This window comes from Podarcis pityusensis (assembly GCF_964106645.2).
Source record: "Podarcis pityusensis genome assembly, chromosome: 1".
Taxonomy (NCBI): Eukaryota; Metazoa; Chordata; class Lepidosauria; order Squamata; family Lacertidae; genus Podarcis; species Podarcis pityusensis.
The window spans coordinates 70,877,867-70,898,162 of NC_138028.1; the positions used below are offsets into that span (position 1 = coordinate 70,877,867).

The 20,296-nt window shown below is 43.9% G+C and overlaps 1 protein-coding gene across 4 annotated transcripts in view; it reads right to left on the reverse strand.

Moving 5' to 3' along the window:
• The window catches only part of TUB (TUB bipartite transcription factor), a 131,071-nt gene that overhangs the window by 57,888 nt on the left and 52,887 nt on the right, over positions 1 to 20,296 (reverse strand). Inside the window, exon 1 of one of the 4 annotated variants that reach the window (XM_080975239.1) lies at positions 11,830 to 12,450. The exons of 2 other annotated variants lie outside the window; for them this stretch is intronic. In XM_080975239.1, the coding sequence (XP_080831365.1) occupies positions 11,830 to 11,867 (38 nt within the window). In that variant the 5' untranslated portion in view covers positions 11,868 to 12,450. Of the gene's footprint in view, positions 1 to 11,829; positions 12,451 to 20,296 lie in introns of those variants that run through there. One more of the 4 variants, XM_080975236.1, reaches the window with a different exon arrangement.

A 20,296-nucleotide genomic window follows, 5' to 3' on the forward strand; every position in this document is an offset into this window, starting at 1 on the left:
TGGAAAGCTTGCAGTTTAAACTATGAACTAAAACCCCTCTCCTGTGCAATGTTGGAGCTACAACCCATTTTAAAAGAACAGAAAGGAAAATGGGTCTTTAGTTGCAATAGTAATAGAGAAGTGTTTTCTATAAAACAAAACCTTGCTTTGCAATCCGTCCTAATTTGTTCTGTGGCAAAAGCCCACCAAAAGTAATTCTGCGAGCCTGCCCTATAAACATGAAGTTATACATAAGCAGATCAAAAGAAGTATCCAAAGTCAGTGGACATGGAGTCACAATGAATATAATCAGTGAGCACCACCTGTCAGCTAAGGAAGAAAAAACAGAAAGTTTATCAGTGACCTCATGGTATTCCCCAGCTACTCAGTCTCTACCCCAACCAGGAACCTTCTGGGGTTGACAGGTTTGATGCCTCAAGTACCTGGGAGTCATGGATGATCCCAGGCATCATGTCATGTGACCAGAAGAGGTCTCTTCTGGAGCCACATACAAGTACAATCTAGAGCCCTCAGAGCCAAGGGAAAGCCTTCAACCATGATCCAGGAAAGTTCTACTTTGAACAGAGGAAAGGGGGTGAACTTCTGGTACTGTTGGGCCATGGCATTTAGAAAGGTATCCTGGCATCTGCTGGTGGGGGACTGTGAAATAAGCAGTTTTAGAAACTGAGAAATGAAAGCTAGGTGCTAAATGGCACCTTAAATCTAGGTTATGGGTGCAACAATGGAATATCTAGGTGCACTTTTTTATAACAAGAATACAAAGCTGAAAATGAATGAACTGCAGCTAAAATATTATGTTCATTTTTCACATGGTCTAGTCCTTCCCCTGCCCACCCCCCTAGTATCCTTAAGAGGGTCTCTTCTCCAGTCTTCAAAGAGTAGCTAGAAGTGGGGAGGCAGAAAAAGGTCCTCCTTTCCTTCCACTCTGCAGTTTGAATCCAAAATCTTAGGCGCATTACTGAACCCAGTGCTCAGAAACTGCTCACACCAATGAAATTCCCTGTCAAAAATGCACTTAGAACGATGGGAGTTTTGAACACTGGAAATAAGGTGGGCTCCCCAACCAACATCCTATTGGAAGTCCTCTGTAGCCAGTTAATGCAGCCTCATTGGCACATCCTGCAGCACAAGGAAGTCTCAGTTGGAGTGCTCAGACCCCTGCAGGTGAGAGCACATCATGTGCAGCATTATATGTAATGCACATAGCAAAGATACAGAAGAACCTCTTCACCATGTAAACCTCTGAAGATACCTAACAATCAGGCTTGAACAAGCTTAAGTAGGAAGGATGCTTCAGCTCATGAAGCCACTGAAACCACTCGGTACATTTATGGAAATTATAATTTAGTGTCATTTTTGCTGGCGATGGAAGAGAAGAGAACCCCACAGATTATTTATAATACCACCAGATATAATTATGCTGTTCTTGGCACTGTGGGAAGCTGACTCTAAATGCTATGTTTATTTTCCCATATTGTACTGTTTGTGTAGCCAAAATAAGATTTCCTGCTATTTGTAATTGAAATCTGTGGCCTAATTGTTTGGCTGTTTCGCAAATCATTACACATGGCTGCACATTCCAAGACTTCTTCATGAATAAGGCAAATGCTCCTGCCATGACACACATGGTGTAATGGCATGGCATAATCATAAAGTCTGTGTCAGTTGAGGTTATGCATTCTGCAGAAGGGGTGTTCTGGGCTTACGACTGCGCCAGAAATGATAATTCAGACATCATGAACTTAACAAGACACTGTAATCAGCCTTATTCCCTGTTTTTGCTTTCCTTGTTGTGGCTGCTTTGTTACACTCTCACTTCCCAGGACAGTCAACTTGTACAAAGGTGAGAGAATGTAACAGCAAACAGTCACAGTTGTTATTGCGATTTTCTAAGTTTTACTGTTCTGGGACAGAATGAGATCATACAAGGCACTGAGCCGTCCACTGTGCTATGCAACAGCGTCCCCAAGCACAAAGGAGAGTAACTATGGCTAGGCAAGATGGGCACCAGCTGCAGCCCAGAAACCCATCTGTGATATGTTTCATTGTTAAAATAGTGTTAAAGCTATGCAATGTCATATTTTCACTTTGGAATGACAAGAGATGAAAAGCCTGATCTCCATCCACTGGGAAACTTAGCGAGGGCAACAGGCCAGACAGATTAGCAGCTTTTCACAGGCTCCTAAACTGACAGTCTAAAACAGTAACGCACATTCAGCGACTGACGGCTGCTGGTGGTTGAACAGCCTCTTCCACCAGGGCGCTTTTCTCTTTTTGCACTCTAGCTTGAAGTTCTGACACAGTATCACTGCAGAGCAGAATAAATATTTCTGATCAGCGCAAATTTGGGGGTTTCAGCAGCAGTATCCTTAAAGGCACACAAACCGCTCTGGATCCTACAAAGCAGTGTTCACGAGGGTCAAGCCGGAGGCAATTCCTATTTTATGCACTGACCTGTGGGGGCAGGGGAATTCAATTAAGTTTGACCTGAAAGGTGACTGTACCTAATTTTCCAGCCAAGTAATGTGTACAAGAATGAATATACCAGTGGAAAGTCTCTGCTCTATTATCAGTGAGAATATACAAAAAAATGAGGTGTTTGGGGAACTAGGGAAAGTGCCCCTTCTCGCTCCACTTTCCAACTCCTCCACTTCTCCCCCCCCCTGACCTCACCAAAGCCCCCTTACTCATACTACACACCTCACACCGATTCCCAGTTCATGTGGAAATAATTCTTATAAGAACTATTCATCCAGGGAAGGGGAAAGCTGTGGCGCTCTAGATGTGGTTCTACTCATGACTCTCATCATCTCTAGCCAGCATCTCTGATGGTCAGAGATAGTGGTAACTGCAGTTCAGCAAAATCTGGAGGGCAACAGTTTCCCCAGGTGCTCCCTACATCATTATAATTATCTTCAGTAAAGTATGCGGACAAAAAAATTTGATTTCCAATAACTCTCATAGACTCACATAATGGAAGATTTGCCTGTTGAAAACAGTGGAACTTAATTCCAAGTCAACATTAATAAATAGGATTGCACTCAGTGGAATAAATTACCAGCGCCAACGTTTTCAATTGATTTGTCTATCAATCAATAGGTGGCTTCCCTATTTGTAATCTGAAGCTATAAATAGCATACAAGGAAAGTTAGGTTGTCTGTCGGAAACACTGTGTGTGTCAAACATAAACAGCATTCCAAACAATAACAGCAATTATATATATCTATATATCTATATGTCAGGGAACTGCCATCAGTGCCGGAGGGAGAGAGCAAAAGCCAGAGGGATTCCAGAGAGCGTCCAGGGATCAGGAAAAGCAGCCCATCTTCTGGGGAAGAGAATCAGCGTAGCACCAGTGGAGAAGGGGGGCAGATGGGGGAAGCGGCGAGGCGGACCCATGACTCCTTGCCTGGGACCAGCGGGGAGAGTAGGGGTCCTCCGTTGCCTACGCCCTCCTTGCGCAGAAGGCTTTCGCGCAGAGAGAGTAGGAGGAGACTAGACGTCAAAGAGCTTCTTTGCTGGAAGAAGTTTAAGAAACGCCCACTGACGGATTCTGCCAGCAACTGAGTCAGCCACGGGTGAGTGGCTGTCCGGACAGAAAAGGTTCACTTTGGCAACCCAGCCAGGTGTTTGCACCCAGCCGGGGAGATAGGCACCTGCTTACGCACGAGCAACCCCATTACATATATATCTATATATATAAATTCTCTCCAGAAGGCAGCAAGATATTCATATAATATAATCCCAGATTAAAAATACAAATCTGTTAAATATTAGCTAAGTATGCAATTGCAAAAGAGATGGCCCACATCTTTTCAGAAGCAAGCTAACCTTCTACATACATGTAGATGAAGACCATCTCTGCTTGCCCACACATCTTCCTTTGAGCACACAGTCCTGACCACATCATCTGATGTCCTAAAAGCTTGCAGTTGATGTGCTGTTTTGGACAGCCCTACATGAGATGATAGGGTAAGGTTACCAGACATCCCCGTTTCCTGGGGACAGTCCCCAGATTTACAAATCAGTCCCCTGACAAAATCCTATCATTCCGAATGATTTCAATGAAGTGTCCCCGGATTCATTGGGGGGAAATCTGGTAACCTTATGGTAGGGCATATGGCTATAGACCAACTGGATCAGTCACTGTTTGAGGCTAATTAGCATTAGATAATTCAGTGGAGGGGTGAAGAATGATGCAGGAAATAAATTTTTAAAGATAGGAGAAACAGGGTGGAAGACCAAGTGTTTGTTTTGGGGTTTTTTTAAAAAAAAAAAAAAAAAAAACAACCCAAGATTCAATAAGATCCAATAACATTTCTTGTGATAACATTCCGTAAAGTTTCAGATTTACTGATTTGCCAAAAAAACATGGAAACTCTAAGTTACAGCAACTGACCTCTGCTTCTGAACCATGTAGCAATAAACATGTTCCACACTGTCACATATTGTGCTTGCTTACATGTGAGCACAACACACCCACATTTCACCTTGGACTTTCAGCTCCAATCCTCTTTCTCTGCAGGTTGGGGAAACACTCTGCTTTACTTGCAGGCTTTAATCTGGGTAAGAGGGTATATGTTTGCAGTAATATGGGGCGGGGTGACAAGATGGAAAGATGGAGAATGCCAAGGGGAGACATGGGACAGCCAGGCATTGGGGAAAGTGTGTCTCCAATTTCACCTTCCATACTAAGTCACTCTTTTAATAAAAATTTTGTATAGCATTTCCAAGTGTTCATGTATATCATATGCAATATCTATTTATTATTATTATTTATCTATATTATATTATATTATATTATATTATATTATATTATATTATATTATATTATATTATTATATTATTATCTATTATTAATTATAACCCATCCTTTGCCCTAAGGTCCCAGAATGGGTTAAAACATTAAAACACAGTATTAGAAACAGTTTTAAACAACCCAGAATGCAGTGGTCAAGTCATCTCTGTCCAAAAGGGCTGTAGGTGGAGAAAAGGCATTCCTAGCCCCTGAAGCCACCGGAGCCTCCAGTGACAGTGTTGAATCTAGGAGTGCCCCCTAAACTGAGAACCTGCTCCTTCCAGGAGACTGCAACCACATTCAGGGCAGCTCGCCTTCCCACCTCCCAGATGTGAGAACTTAGGACAACTAATACCTGTCTTTTCAGGATTCGGTTTCATTTTCTTGGCCCACATCCAGCCCATCTTACACCTCTACTGCCTATTCTGATGCACATGGAACAGAGAGATCGAGCTGGTTGTCACCTGCAGATTGACACACTTCACTCCAAATTTCCTGTTGACAGCTGCCAAAAGCTTCATATACATGTTGTATCTAGTTGATATCATTACACAACCCTATAAGGCAATACTATATTATTATCTCCCATTATCCCATATTCCAAATAGGGTAGGGAAATGCTGGAGCTTAGAGGGAGTGCCTTGTCTAAAGTCACAAAAATGAGTGGATAGCAAAGGCGAGATCTGAACCAGAGACTTTGAATTCAGTCTAAAAGTTGCATAGGTATATTGTTAATTTCAGTATGCATATTTTTAATCTCAGTTTCATAATTATAACCATGATTCTGATTCCAACACTAATAGGGATTTGGGTGGATTTTATTTCCCCCCCATAAGGTCAGAATGGATGGAGGCTAGACAGAGATACATTTTGAGCAATATTTTACTCAGCAAAAGTGCAGCCATAACACACACACACACATGTTCTGTGCTACTTCAGATGTAGTTGTAGCATTGCCACATCAAACCAACAGGTAACAGACTGCTGTAAGTCCCTTTCTGAGCTATGTTGCTCCTTTTTTTAATCAAATATGTCCTGTTTAAGCAAGTAAAGCTATTCTAGAGCACTGAAGATAGGATCCATGTATTTTCCTCCCCTACGTCATAATATGGTTTGGGTATTGCATATTTAGGTTACTTTACACACCGCCATCTGCTGTTATGAAGCATGCTAAATGTTGCTAATCAGATTATATAGGCCTTGCTGAAAATTTAGAGAGGCAATCATGTTATTTTCCCCATACTGTGCGCACACAGAGGATGACACTTTACGTTTCTGTTCTTAGCTGCCACCAGCAATGAGTTTTATATAAGCCTAATTTTCAACAGTGCAAACCATTTCCCATATGTGTACAAATAATCAAATGCACCAGATCTACTGAGACATGATGATACCACAGAGGGAATTATCTCTTCAGTGCTCTTGTAGCAGGAGTTCTGCACAGTCAGCACTGCAACCGTGCTGCTTCATTCAAGGCATGTTTGATGCGCTGTCAAAACAAAGCTAATATGCAAACTCCAGAGAATGCCAACCTCTCCAATGAGCTTGTGCTAGTGTCTTAAGCTTCCGAAGACCTCAGATTACGAGTATCAATATACATCACACAAGCAGTCAAAAGCAGTCAACAGACACTTTGAAGAGCTGTTAAATGAAGTAATTCCTGCTGTGCAAGCAGGAATTCTAATGTAGTATTAAGTGCAGAGCACTTATTTTGGGGACTGAATTGTCTTAGAGAAACCATCCATTCACCACAGACTTTATATATTAAGGGAGTGTTATCCAGGTGGGTTACCTGCCCACCCACAACACTAATGGATCAGTGCAGGCTTTTAACAGAGGAAGTATTTCAGAAGACAGTGCTTCCATGGACACATCCTGAATTTTCAGTACTTACTGCAGCGCATATGTTGGTTTAGAGTTAAAGAACCTCATTTAGGCACACCTGCGAAGCTTGGGAATGGAAACTGATTTTCTTTGAGCAGCAGACCCCAATGGCAAATCTTGGACCACTTTTGCAATTACCCAGTTTCAAATGCCACTTCAGGTAAGGCACAGAGAGGGAAGAAGATGCTCTTCATGGACCTCAACTACCCTACTCCATCCCTGACTGTGCATTTCTTTTCATCACAGCCATCTAAAGGCATCAACTGTTTTTAAATATATGTATATATATTTAACAGGATTTATATACCACTTAATCATCAAAACCTATAAACAGTTTGCATCCGCTATAATTCAGCCTTTAATCCACTAGAATGGAAAAAGAAAGTCAACGTTTCATTGGTGAAGGCAGTTTGGGACTGAGAGTATAATAACATAAAATAAGCACTCAGAAGAACCCATTGCGTTAGTTTTAAGTCACTGCAGGCTACTATGCTGTAAGGTATGTGCATTTTAAAAAGGAGAGACAGTGACAGAGATCAAAGAGAGGCAAATAATAAGAACGTTCATTTAAGGCTCCATTTCTTTGATGTGCACAGCGCAGAGAAGACAAAAGGATTACTTTTCACGGGGAAATGAAGATGAAGCACTGCCTCCCTTGCACAATATTACAAAGCCCCATGCAAAACCTTGGCATCAGTTGATAGGTTGCCTGAGTGATGGCATAGCTGTTATTCCCACCACAACTGCTTATCTTTCGGCAAATCTTTAGAAGGACAGAGAGAAAGCAATTGGAGTTCTTTGTTCTCTGCCTGATCTGCATACACACAAAAATGCTTTCCAAGAGTCAGTGGTGGTGTTGCATTCTTAGACATTCTGTAACAACTTTTCAACTACCAGTTAGCAGGAATGTTTGTTTACATCCTGCCTTTCCCCCAAGGAGCTCAAGGTGGCATACAGAGAGAGTTTCCTAGACCCAAACCTCATTCACTTCAGCAAGGCTGTTCCATCCTGAGCCTTCAGCCCATGCCCTGGGTCTTGTGTGTTATATCAATATGCATTTCCTTTTTCACAAAAAGCAACAACAAATAGCATGTTACAATCTTTGATTTCGCCACCCCCTGCTTATTTTTACTACATGCTGTGAACCAATTTGTCTGTCATGCATTTAAAGTTCATCCTCTCCCTGTAGGAAACACTAAAATGGCTGTAAGGTTTCCCATAAAATTGTGCAGTACTTGAGGGGAAATACTTTCTCTAAGTTGCTGTGCAAACAGAAACGTTTTACTAAAATACAAAGCATGTTCAGAAAAGTTATGATTCAGCCTTCAATTAAACATGCACATCATTAATGTGTATTTTTTAATTTTAAAAAGTTAAACGAAACACACAAGACCTAGTATAGCAAAGAAAAATGGAGAAATGCACACAAGTTACCCTCAGGACAATTTTAATTTTCAGTATGTTTTCCTGCCATCGGTGCAAAAAATGTGTTTTCATATTACAAGCCTGCTCATACAAAGCTTATTACTTTGAAGTAAGCTTCACTGAGTTCAGTAGGACTAACTTTCAAGTGTGTGTACTGGATTGCAGGCTCTGTTACTTTGTAATCTGCTCTTCAACTCTAATGAGTTCCCATAACAAAAAACAATTTTAATAACAAATAAACGGCAACGCCATTTTAAAAAACCCAAGGGGAAAAATACATAATAAATTAACAGCATTATCTGAACAGCAGGGAGTGTAGTCTAAACCACATTCCCACATTTGGAAAGGAAAAGCTGTTTAGGAAGGAAAGCTGTGACGTGCAGCCCTATAGATATGATTGCACAAAGGTAAGCAAAATTAAGTTCAGTGGGACTTATGCATAGGTAAGTGGGCAGTGATTTGCAGCTTTACATTAAAAATTTCATAGCTTAAGGGTGGCAGCAGAGAACTGACTATTGATTGTGGAAGACAATCAAGCCTCTGAAGGAGGCGATGCCTGCAGCAAAGATTTATCAGTTGGCAGAGCATGAGACTCAATCTCAGGGTCGTGGGTTCAAGCCGTACGTTAGGCGAAATATTCCTGTACTGCAGGTGCTTAGAGTAGATAATCCCGGATGTCCCTTCCAACTCTACAATTCCATGATTCTATGATTATCAGGCCTCAGTGTGAACATGAGAGGAGAATCCTTGACCCAGGCTGTACGGAACTATATAAGATCCAGAAGTCAGACATTAACCTTAAAATAAACTGGCAACCAGTGGAACTTCTGCAGCATTGGTGGGACAATGCTCCTGTCAGCTATTACCAATCACCAACCTGACCATTGTATTCTGGACCAAATGAAGTTTCTATACTGCCTTCATGGGCAGCCCCACAAATAGTGCATTACAGTAGTCCAATTGAAAACTTATCAGAACATGCAGAACAGTACATAAGAACTATGGCCACATGACGCATCTGGCAAGTATGTGTTTTAAAAACAAACATCGACAGCCCAAGGAGTTATCTAATTACAAATTTTCTTTCATTACAAAAAAGAGAGACAAAATACCATTTTATTTATAAGCCAAAAAGCATGGGTAGGCAAACAAAAGCCTGGGGGCCAGATGTGTCCCAATCACCTTCTAAATCTGGCCCGTGGACAGTCCAGGAATCAGTGTGTTTTTACATGAGTAGAATGTGTGCTTTTATTTAAAATGCATCTCTGGGTTATTTGTGGGGTATAGGAATTCGTTCATTATTATTTTTTCAAAATATAGTCTGGCCCCCGACAAGGTCTGAGGGACAGTGGACCAGCCCCCTGCTGAAAAAGTTTGCTGACCCCTGCCACAAAGTCATTAAAAATATTACAGAGGTTTACAAATGGTGTATGTCCCTCCTATAACCAAAGTGTTCAGACAAACCTAGAAATCCCACTTCACAGGAAATCAAATGCAATGCTGCAATGAAGCAAATATAAACTTAACCTTCTAAACTAAGCTACCAACATAATCCTGTGTCCATCAAAACTGTACTCTCAACTTTTATCAACTTCAAACTACTACTGGATTCCCGGCACAAACAAAGATCTTCAAGCCCTTGCCACTCTGCTCCTTGTCTATACCTCCCCTAAAGCCCTGTTACTTTCCCTGCTTCATTAGCAGGCAAGAGGAACAGGGGATCTAGCCCAGAGTGACAGGCAATGCCCCCCACAGTTTGACGCACAAACTTCCCCAGAAAGAGGCTTTGGTAGCTTATGGCAACCAAGGAGCCAATGACAGGCAACAGCAGCTGGTGCTGCCATGGCGATCCCTGCTCTTCTCCATGGCAGCAAGAGCAGCAGCAGGAGAATATGGGAGAGCAGCTAACACTGACTGCCAAGCTGCTGCACAGTCCACACTGTGTGTATTCTGTAAGGGGAAATGGATAGACAAGAGGAGGGCAAGAGGAAGGGGAGGAGAAATATTTGAGATGCCTTATGCAAGAAACTACCGCACTATCCCCTCCCCCAATCAATTTATGCACCGAAGTTGCAAAAACAGACTTTAAAAACAAAATCAAGCAAAGATGTAAAACTCTGGCTGCCTATCTCTCAGCAAAATTTCCCCAATTCCTTCTCCAACTTCACCTTTTTATTTAATAGGTTCATGATCTGTGCTTCTATTCATCCAGTAAGGGCTGCTTCATACAAGACAAAATGCCCTGCGTGGACAGCTAAGTTCCTTGTTCTTTGCCCTATACAGTGGTACCTCGGGTTAAGAACTTAATTCGTTCTGGAGGTCCATTCTTAACCTGAAAGTATTCTTAACCCGAGGTACTACTTTAGCTAATGGGGCTTCCCGCTGCCGCCGCCGTGCAATTTCTGTTCTCATCCTGAAGCAAAGTTCTTAACCCGAGGTACTATTTCTGGGTTAGCGGAGTCTGTAACCTGAAGCGTCTGTAACCTGAAGCGTCTGTAACCCGAGGTACCACTGTACTTGGAAGCTAGTTTCACTCTGCAGTGAACAGAGATCACTTCCACATAATAGGTAATGTCATGTAACCCATGTGCAATTTGTGGAGAGCCATGAATTGCAGTGGCTTACTGCCGATGATACACATGGCACGAAAGGCACCTGTGCATTAATCACTTGTGAAAGTACATACAGGTTTCATGCAATTGCACATGGAAGCGATTTAAGAGTAGGAATGAGCCTCTAGTGAAATCTCGTCAAGAAGGCACTATTAACAGAGCAGAAGTGAACTCCAGGTACAAAACAGGAGCTGGCACCTGCATTTCACAGCAAATGATGAAGAAGGATTTTGCATTAAAGTCAAGGCTGTCTTTATAGCTGTAAGTGTTCCACGTGTACCAAAACAAATAAGATTTCATACTGAAGAGTTACGAAAAATAAAAAGTATTTTCACAGCTGTTGGGAATATTGCAACAGTTTAAAATTTATAAATATGTCCTTAAAGCACCCAGCTAAATTTGAAGACCAGAACAAAACATAAAGAGTGGATTTCAATGGATAAGTCTGAGATATCACTCTACCCCAGTACATAAGTCACTCCTGTTAATAACTTGAGAGAAACCAGGGCAACAGAAGAATAGAGGAAGGAATGCCCTTGCCCACCCTAGAATTTGAGTTACTTATCATAAACCTGAAACACTACCAAAAAGAAAAATCAGTGTTGCTATCATACAAAGACAGCAATGCAGCTCACCTGCTGTTTTGGTCTTAAAAAGAAGTTTTATTAGCACACCCCCTAATCCAAGAAGGGGGTGAGCAATTGTCTTCGACATAGTTTTGCCTATCTGGATCTCATGTTTTCAAAGGAAGAGATTTCACAAGCACAGCGCTCATGCCTGCAAAATACCAAGATTGTAAAACAGAATGGCTGTGCGCGACTTTCATTCATTCAGGAAGCCTGTTATCCTACAATGAGGCGCTTCCTTCATAGCAACCTCCCTAAACAACACGATCTGCCGTCCTCCACTCCCCAAAATGATCGTGGGCTAACCTGGTTCGTGAAAACAAGGCAGAGCACCCCTCAATTTCCTTCCCTTCCTTTTCTTTTCTTTGAAAGGGCAACAACTTTGCTGCAGACGGGGCTGCTCCCCTGCTGGACCTCTTTCCCCTCTCCTGCCCACTTTGGTGAAGGGGGCGCCCGCAGCAGAGCCCCCGCCCTGGCGCCCTACCTGTAAGGGATCCAGTCCGCCTGGTGCTTCGAAGTCATCGCTCGCCGAAGGAGCTAGCAGCCGAGGCAGGGACAGCAGTCCCCAGGGCCGGGACGGGAGGCGAGCGGGCGGGCGCGGATCCCCTGGTCACAGCCTCCCACCGGCCAGGGCAGCATCCTTTACCCGGCCTAAGGAGCGGCGGCGGCGGCGGCGGCGGCGGCGGCGAGGTCAAGTACATGGGGAGGAATTATCCAAGCGGGGCTCCGAAGAGCGGAGGCAGCATTTTCCGCGCGAGGGTCGCGCGCAGCGGCAGCGGCTGAGGGAGCGGGAGGCGCCCCTAGCCACAGTCCCTTTCAGCAGCGGCTGGTCGGCGAGTGGCTCACGAGACACACGCGAGGAGGAGCAGGAGGCGGGAGAAGCCGCGGCGACTCTGGCGACCCCCGAGCCCGCGTCCCGGCCGTTGTTGCCTTCCTTCAGCCAATCAGGGTCAGCCCGCGCGTTTGTACACAGAGCCGAAAAGAGACGCCCGCCTTGCCCCAGCAGCGCCCAGGCGCGGCCACTGCGCTACACTGCACTGCATTGCATGCTCCCTGGACGCGGCGGCGGCAGCCGGGCCGGCCGCCTCCAAAACGCCTCCCTCCTTCCCTCCCTCCTTCGCCCTCGCGCCGGCCAATCGTCAGCGCCCTCCCTCCGGCCTGCCGGAGTTCCCCGCCTCGGCCGTCGCCGTGGCCCTGAAGGGGTCCTGCGCGCCGCGCGCGCCCTCTCGCCAGGAGGCTTCCGAGGCCAGTGTAGGCGCGCGCATCTTAGAAGGGGGGGGGGATGGAAAGAGCGGGCCGGAGACGAGGAGGAGGGGGCCGGCGGGGGGGGGCTTGGAAACGGCGCGCGCGAGGCGGAGGCTAAGGGATAAAGAATTTGTGGCGTTTTCGGGATTCGCAATGCTCTCCTGAGGCCCCACCAAAATAAATACTGTAGATAAATAAACCATAGTTGTCAACGTTTTCCTTTGTTAAGGGAAATTCCCTTATTCCGAATAGGATTCCTCGCAAGAAAAGGGAAAAGTTGACAGCTATGTAAATAAACAAACACACCACAACCAATAAGGCGTTCATCTTTGAGGCGCCACAGGACGACGTAGGAAGCTGGTTTTCTACCGAGTCAGGCAATCTGTCCATCTAGCTCAGGATTGTCCTCACGTGCAGGCAGTGGATTTGCAGTGTTTCAGACGCAGGAATAGCATTACCCTCCAACATTTCTCTGAAGAAAATAGCGACGTCCCATTCCTTAATGATAATTCTACTAGAGTCATACCCTGGGTTACAGACGCGGTTTCAGGTTGCGCACCGTGCCAAACCCGGAAGTACCAGAACAGGTTACTTCCAGGTTTTGGTGCTCACTCATGCACAGAAGCGCTATATCATACTTTGCACATGCACAGAAGTGCTGAATCAGGACCCGCGCGTGCGCAGACACGGTGCTGCGGGTTGCGAATGCTGTGGGTTGCAAACATGCCTCCGGCACAGATCACGTTCGCAACCCGAGCATCTTTATACCCCACACACCTTACTGAGCTGCCCCAGCCACTCTGGGCAGTCTCCAACATTTATAAAAACACCATACAACATTAAACATTTAAGAAACTTCCCTTTACAGGATTGCCTTCAGACAGCTCGGGGGTCGGATAACTCCACACCCTCTAACATTTCTCCAATGAAAACAGGGACATATCAAGGAAAAGCAGGACATTCTAGGATCAAATCAGAAATCGGGATGGCTTCTCTAAATCAGGGACATCGTCCCTGCATAATAGGGACACTTGGAGGGTCTGGAATGGTCTCTCCTGTCTCTACCTGGAGATGCTGTGGGTTGAACCAGGGACCTTCTGCATGCTGTACCGCTGAGGTGTGACCCTTTCCTTCGTGAACATTCATCCAGATTCGTTCAGAGTAAGAGCAGGCATGGGCTGCTTCATGAGTATCCATTCTGATTTGTTTGTGGGGAGGTTAGATGGTGATGTGTCAAAAGGAATGTTCTCCCATGCTTTCCGGTGCATTTCCCCTCTCCCCCTTCCCTTATCTCAAAAAGTCAGATCTTTGGGGATTGTTGTGCAAGACTTCCCAATCAACTATGGCTGCCTTCACGTGACAGTTTGTTCTGCTTCTCCTGTTAATCTCTGCATTAGTTTTGAGCTTTCACAACATGTCAAAGCCGCTTTCAGAAATCTAGTGGACGTTTATTGCTCATTTCCATGTTAATTGCTTCAAGGGGAAAACATTTGCAACCCCATTAAGAACGCATTCAGACTTAGAAAATATGTTGTTAATTTTCCTTTTTATAATGCTAGTGCTTCTGTGCCTTTTTCTAATACTGTGTTCCTTTCACACTTATCCAGCATGGGTGTTCTTACAGTTAATGTCAGAAAAAACAGGCATGGCTGCATGTTTACCAGCTACAACCTGGACATTGCTGTGTGAGCAGCATTCTGGTCATGTAGTGGGACTCATCCTCTGGAGCAGATTTTGAGGATATTTCTATTTTTACTATCTGAGGATCACAGGGCAGTTTATGATATAGAAATACATAACACTGTAGGAGGCGAAGGGGAAGTTCTGTTGTGCAAATGGAGTGGCGGTGAATCCAAATGCAGCCATATAACAGAAAGGGTAAGAAGAGAAGATGGTAATGAGGATTAAAAGGCAGACTTCAACAGTTACCATACCAGAAATGCCTGTAAGAGGTACTACCAGTCTTCTTTCTCTCTCCCACTATCGACTAGCACTTTGTTCTGTGAACACTTTTGATTCTTGTCCCTCTAGTACAACAAACTCTGCTGCCAGAAAAAGCCACTCATCCTGGCTGCGTGATACTGTTCCTTTTGTACATAAAACACTCTCCCAGTATTAAAACAATGCAAACACTTGCACCAATTCAAATGGCCCAAAAGTCCAGAGAGAGGGAGAGAGAGAGATTTTATTTCATGTTTGCAAACAAATTCTTCAAGCAATCTGTTAAATTTTAAGGCACTTTCACATCCCACTGATACCATCATGGATCCTATGGTCTTCTGATTTTAAATAGAGTGGTACCTCAGGTTAAGAACTTAATTCATCCTGGAGGTCTGTTCTTAACCTGAAACTGTTCTTAACCTGAAGCACCACTTTAGCTAATGGGGACTCCCGCTGCTGTCATGCCGCCGGAGCACGACTTCTGTTCTCATCCTGAAGCAAAGTTCTTAACCCGAGGTACTATTTCTGGGTTAGCGGAGTCTGTAACCTGAAGTGTATGTAATCTGAAGCGTATGTAACCCGAGGTACCACTGTACCTCAAATAATTCTCAGAATAGGGCAATGTTAAGACAGACAATGCAACACAGAATTTTATTTCTGTCTGCCACAGCCTAGCATTCAGAAGGAAATAGGAGTTGTAGGGCTGTTATCTGGAAGTTTAGAAAGAGGCCAGGCTTTATCGTCTTGGTCTTAAGAGCTTACAGTGTTACTACAAACATCAATGTAGACACAATTAAATGTGTCTGCCCTTGTATCATTTTCTTTCAGATTCATCGCATACTAGCCTGGTGATAGTCTTTGTGGGTTTCCCATAGCGTCTCCCCAGAAAGTTGGGTTGTATTTAATTCTCCCTGACCTGCACCACAATAACAATGTCTTTGTGCAACAATGTACAGTACTCACTTCAGATAACAGAACCACAGACTTGTTCATTTGTCATTGATTTGATTCTCACATTGCTTGGAGTAACTATCAACATCAACAATTGACAAATTCAGGAAGTATGTGTAATTCACTCCCTACAGGATTGCTGGTAACTATGCAGGCAGTTCTTTGCGCGGACAGGCGGAGTCCCCAGATCCCGAGCGGTCCCCCCCCCCGGTCATGTGGAATAACGACTCAAGACAACGTGCTATGGGATTAAATTGGCCACAACTTTATTAAATTTCAAATGTGGGTAGACCTTGGCTCAGGCATTGGGCATTCTCCCTCCCCAGTCCCCAGCCGGGGACCTAGGGAGCTTCAGGGTTATCCAGTGGGGGAGGGGATGGGCCGGCTCTGGAGAACATATGTTCAAGCAGAGATAGCAGCCCCTGTTACGCCGCCGCCGCAGGGGAGAGCAATGACGACCTTTCGGCGTACGGTCAAAGCCTCCCTTCAGAAACCCCTTTAACGGGGAACCCTGGTATCGCCGCCGCAAAGAGGAAGATGGACTAAAGGATTCCGCCCAAGGCCTGATACCGCCAAAGTTGTGACGTTTTGATACGGGAAAGGCGAAACCTGCCAATGCAGGGAAATTCCTTTCCGGCCCTTTAACAGCGACCTTAACATAGCAGCGCCCGCATCCCTGTGAAGAAAAGTTACCTGTAAAACCTATGAAGAAAAGTTAACCTGCAAAGAAGACATTAACTGAGGGTGGGTAGGGTGGGAGAAGCTCTGGAGCCAAGTGAGGATTCCCAGGTAAGATCCTCCCTCTATTGTGTGGGCAGGTAATCCCTCCCCTACCTGGCCTGGTCTCCTTGGCAACGCTTCCCCCAGGTGGGATTGGACAACTGACTGAGGTAGGCGGAGACCTCCAGGTATCCCACCTGAGGGAAGGCAAAGCCAAGCCTATGCTGATGGGGCCACTCCAGATCCAGGGCTGCGCGCGTCCACGCAAAGGTCGCCCCCTGTTTTAAGCGGGGAGCGGTCATTACATTTTTGTGTCGTTTTCTCAACTGCAGTCCAGCACATTAGAGCACCAAAATCTTGTTCCAAATAGAAGAAAATCATTCACACCTGGACAGAATAACCTCATGAAAAACAGAGCAAAGACAAAGGATGTAGCAAATGAACAGCTAAAACATAAGCATCCACATCACAACTCATATATTTCTGGCCTGCCACAATTTTTTGCCTGCAACAGGGCCTTCAATGTTGCTGCACCAGTTCTCTATCTTGAATTATGCCAGGCTCTTGCAATTGTGGGCTTTTAGAATATGTTGAAAACCCTTTTCTCCCCTCTCACTCAGGCTTTTCTAGCTTAGCATTCTTGTTAATTTTTCCACAACAAACAATTTGAATATGCCTGGGGGGGTGTTCTTTGTTTCTTTTTCTTCCTTCCTTTTTTAGACACCGCTTAAATAAATAAATAGCTAAACAAATAACATTTATTTAGCAGCAACAGACTACTTTGGGATTCAATCAAATGGGCATGTGCATGTACCACCACTGGCGTACACACAGTAATATAATCTTTAAAAAAAAAAAAAAGGTTTCATCTTAAAAACAAAGAACAACCAAGCCTAATAACCTTTAAAGATACAAAAAGAATGAGCAGCAGGTAAAGTGTGGTTTGTTTCCTAAAGCAGTGGTTCTAAATTGGTGGTCTGCGGATCCCAGGGCTTCCGTGGCAGCATTCACATAACAATAACTACCATAGAAATATCAAAATTTTCAAAAGTAGAGGGTCCATGGCTTGGTTTTTGAAAAACGGGGGGAGGGGGTGGTCCACAGTACTTAACTAATTAGGAACCACTATCCTAAAGGATTCATCAATAAAGGTCTAGTATCAACCTGCTTAAGGCTTTCTGGAATTTTGCATTCGTCTAGGGACATATCAGTCAGTCTGCTTACCAGTTGTTCCAGACCACCTCATGCTACCTTGAGCAGTCAAGACAGGCAAGGGTCAAGCGCACAGGTAGTTGGCCTTATTTTAAATCACTGTTTTGAAAAATGGGTCAAAAGCAATTTTATAGCTAAGGGTCCAATTCCCAACCCTTCTTGAAAACCATTTTTATCAAGGGCTGTTTCAATTAGGATGCTAATTGGTTGCCTAAGCCTTCTAGCGTTTCCTACATTAAAAGTGAACTGTCCAGATTTCATGATTGATACAATGAATACCACCCCTCCTATGTGCCAAACCCCTGCACTTGTTAAAAACAAAATCCATCTATCAATCGAGCCTAAGTAACAAGAAAGCATCAGAAGATAGTCTCTTCGGTCAGAATAATTTTAAAAGGATTTAATATAAAAGGCTGACATATATTTCCTTTTAATTAAAAATTAAATAGCCTAGTCCTGTAACACAGCAATCTCCCTGGCAGACAATAAATATCTGTTAATACTCCAAAATCAAAAGTGTTAAGCAGAGTGTTTTTTGTTTCTCATTCATATTCCCTCTTACTGCAGCCTTTTGCTTTCTTTGTTATTTTTCAGCTAGCATGAATGTCATTGTGCACAACTAATCTGCCAAGGCTTGCGAGAGCCTCTGATCACTGTGGCTTTGAGCATTTCCCATACAACTTACCTGTCCTCTGCTAATTGGGGCTTTATGAGCAACCTAATTAAAATTCCCATCTCATGCGCACTAATTATTTCCCCTATTTCCATTTCAGTCCCACATTTAAGCAGAGTGAGATCATGAAGCAAATCCAAAATACTCCAAAGTGTGTATGACACAGACACTGAGCCCTGCATCTGTTAAGCTACATTATGTTGAATTCATACCAAAACTTAAGGTGTGTCTTCTATTTAATCTCATTTTAGGCACAAGAATTGGGCATTTGTCAGCCTGCTTCTCATAGCGTGTTTTGCTTGCACAGTAGCATAGTTTCTTATCACTAATTAGTATTATTATTATACAAATGGGGGTGGCTTGTTAGTATAGTGTTCATTGACTGTTGTTTTGTATTAGATAGAAATGGTCTGTGCAGGCAAGTATTAAAGCTACTGAATATAGTACAGTACTTGAATAATGCACTGAAAGGATGGTCGGTGGTGTACCCATCTTATCTTTGGAACTACCAGCCCTTCAGTCTCCACTGCTGCAAGTTAAATGAGACAATTACATGTACCAGGGTTTGTTTGTTTTTTGCGTTAGCTGCCTTTCTGATCTTCACCTCCCCCTCCCCATGTAGTCTCCGTAACCACAAACAATGAGGTGTACAGATGCACTTTTCTTAACAAAATGAAACAAATCTTTAGGTAGAATCCAGTTGGTGCTTTTGCAATTCTATAATAACTTTTGATCCAGCAAATGCTGACTCTAGAGAAAAAAAGGGGGGAGGGCTCTCCCTTTTTTTTTGCTAATTCTTCCTCCCCTCTGCATTTCCCAATGACCCCCTCCTAAATCAGCTCCAGGGTGTTGGGTAAGGTTACCAGACGTCCCCGTTTCCCAGGGACAGTCCCCAGATTTACAAATCAGTCCCCATACAAAATCCATTGAAGTTGAAAAGTGTCCCCGGATTCATTGAAAAAAATCTGGTAACCTTAGGGTTGGGGAAGCCTCCAGAACAAGGTGGGAAAACCACAGGGGAAGAATAAGCAAATATATATATATATATATATATATATATATATATATATATCCTCCCCCTCCTCTTCCATTAATAGGCATCTGCTGAATCAAAAGTATAAGGGCACAAACTGGATTCCACCCAATACTGATAGACTATTTTAAATGCTTCTTTCTGAGTAAGGATACACCTCAAAGGATGAAGTTTCACCTGCAGTTATTGGTCCCCAGACTTGCACCGCGTACCTTACTGCTCAGTGCAGCTGGAACGTTATACCTGCCCTAAGACCATGTTTGTGATTTGGCTTTTCTCTGAACCATGGTGACTGAGGATTGTGATGGTGGAGAGAGAGAGCATCTTAGTGCGTGTGTTAACGACAATCCCAGCACCTGCCCATCACAAGCAGGGTGATGCCCCTGATATAGCTAATTCCAGTATTCAGTACCAAACTGCATGCAAAACCACATCTATAACCTCTCGAGGGAAATGGTTCCCAAAGAGCAGTCATCTCCAACCTACATAAATTAATTAAGAATTCTTTGGCTGTTTGGAGGAAATAACAAGCCTGGCTCCTTTCAGCTGAGTGAGAGCACTTTGCTAATAAACTATGAATAATTAGGATGTGTAGGTTTCCTTTTGCATTTATTTAGCACTTGCAGGTTCAACTTCTTTGAACTTCCCAAAGCACAAGATCATCACACAAAAAGGGAAACACCACTTTGGCTGGGCTCTCAAGTGTGGCATGGCAGTTAATTATATAATGTCAGGATGTCTCAGGAGCTTCTCCACTCATGTCTTTGTCATGAAAGGTACAAGCCTAGACCATCCCTGAAAAGATTACTTTGATAAAGGATGCTAAGGACAAGGTTAAGCAATAGCTTGGGTTCCCAACATATTCAGTCCTTGGTGGAAGGACTGTGCTACTCTGGATCAGCTCAGGGGGATGTTTCCAGTGGGCTGATCCATGTCACTTTGCTCCAAGACACATTGTCCCCATTGCAGAGCACGAGTACCAGCTTATTTTTTTCTTCCACAAGATTGTAACTATGCCCCCACCTTGCCTCTATCCTTCTTTGTTCCCTTGCCTGTAAGCTATGTTTATTCTTATGGGGGCTAGTAAGGACCTTCTTGGGGGACTACTAAGACAGGGGAAGATTTTTCTGCTTGCAAACTGCACTAAAAAAAACGTTCAGGAGAACACTAGAAAAG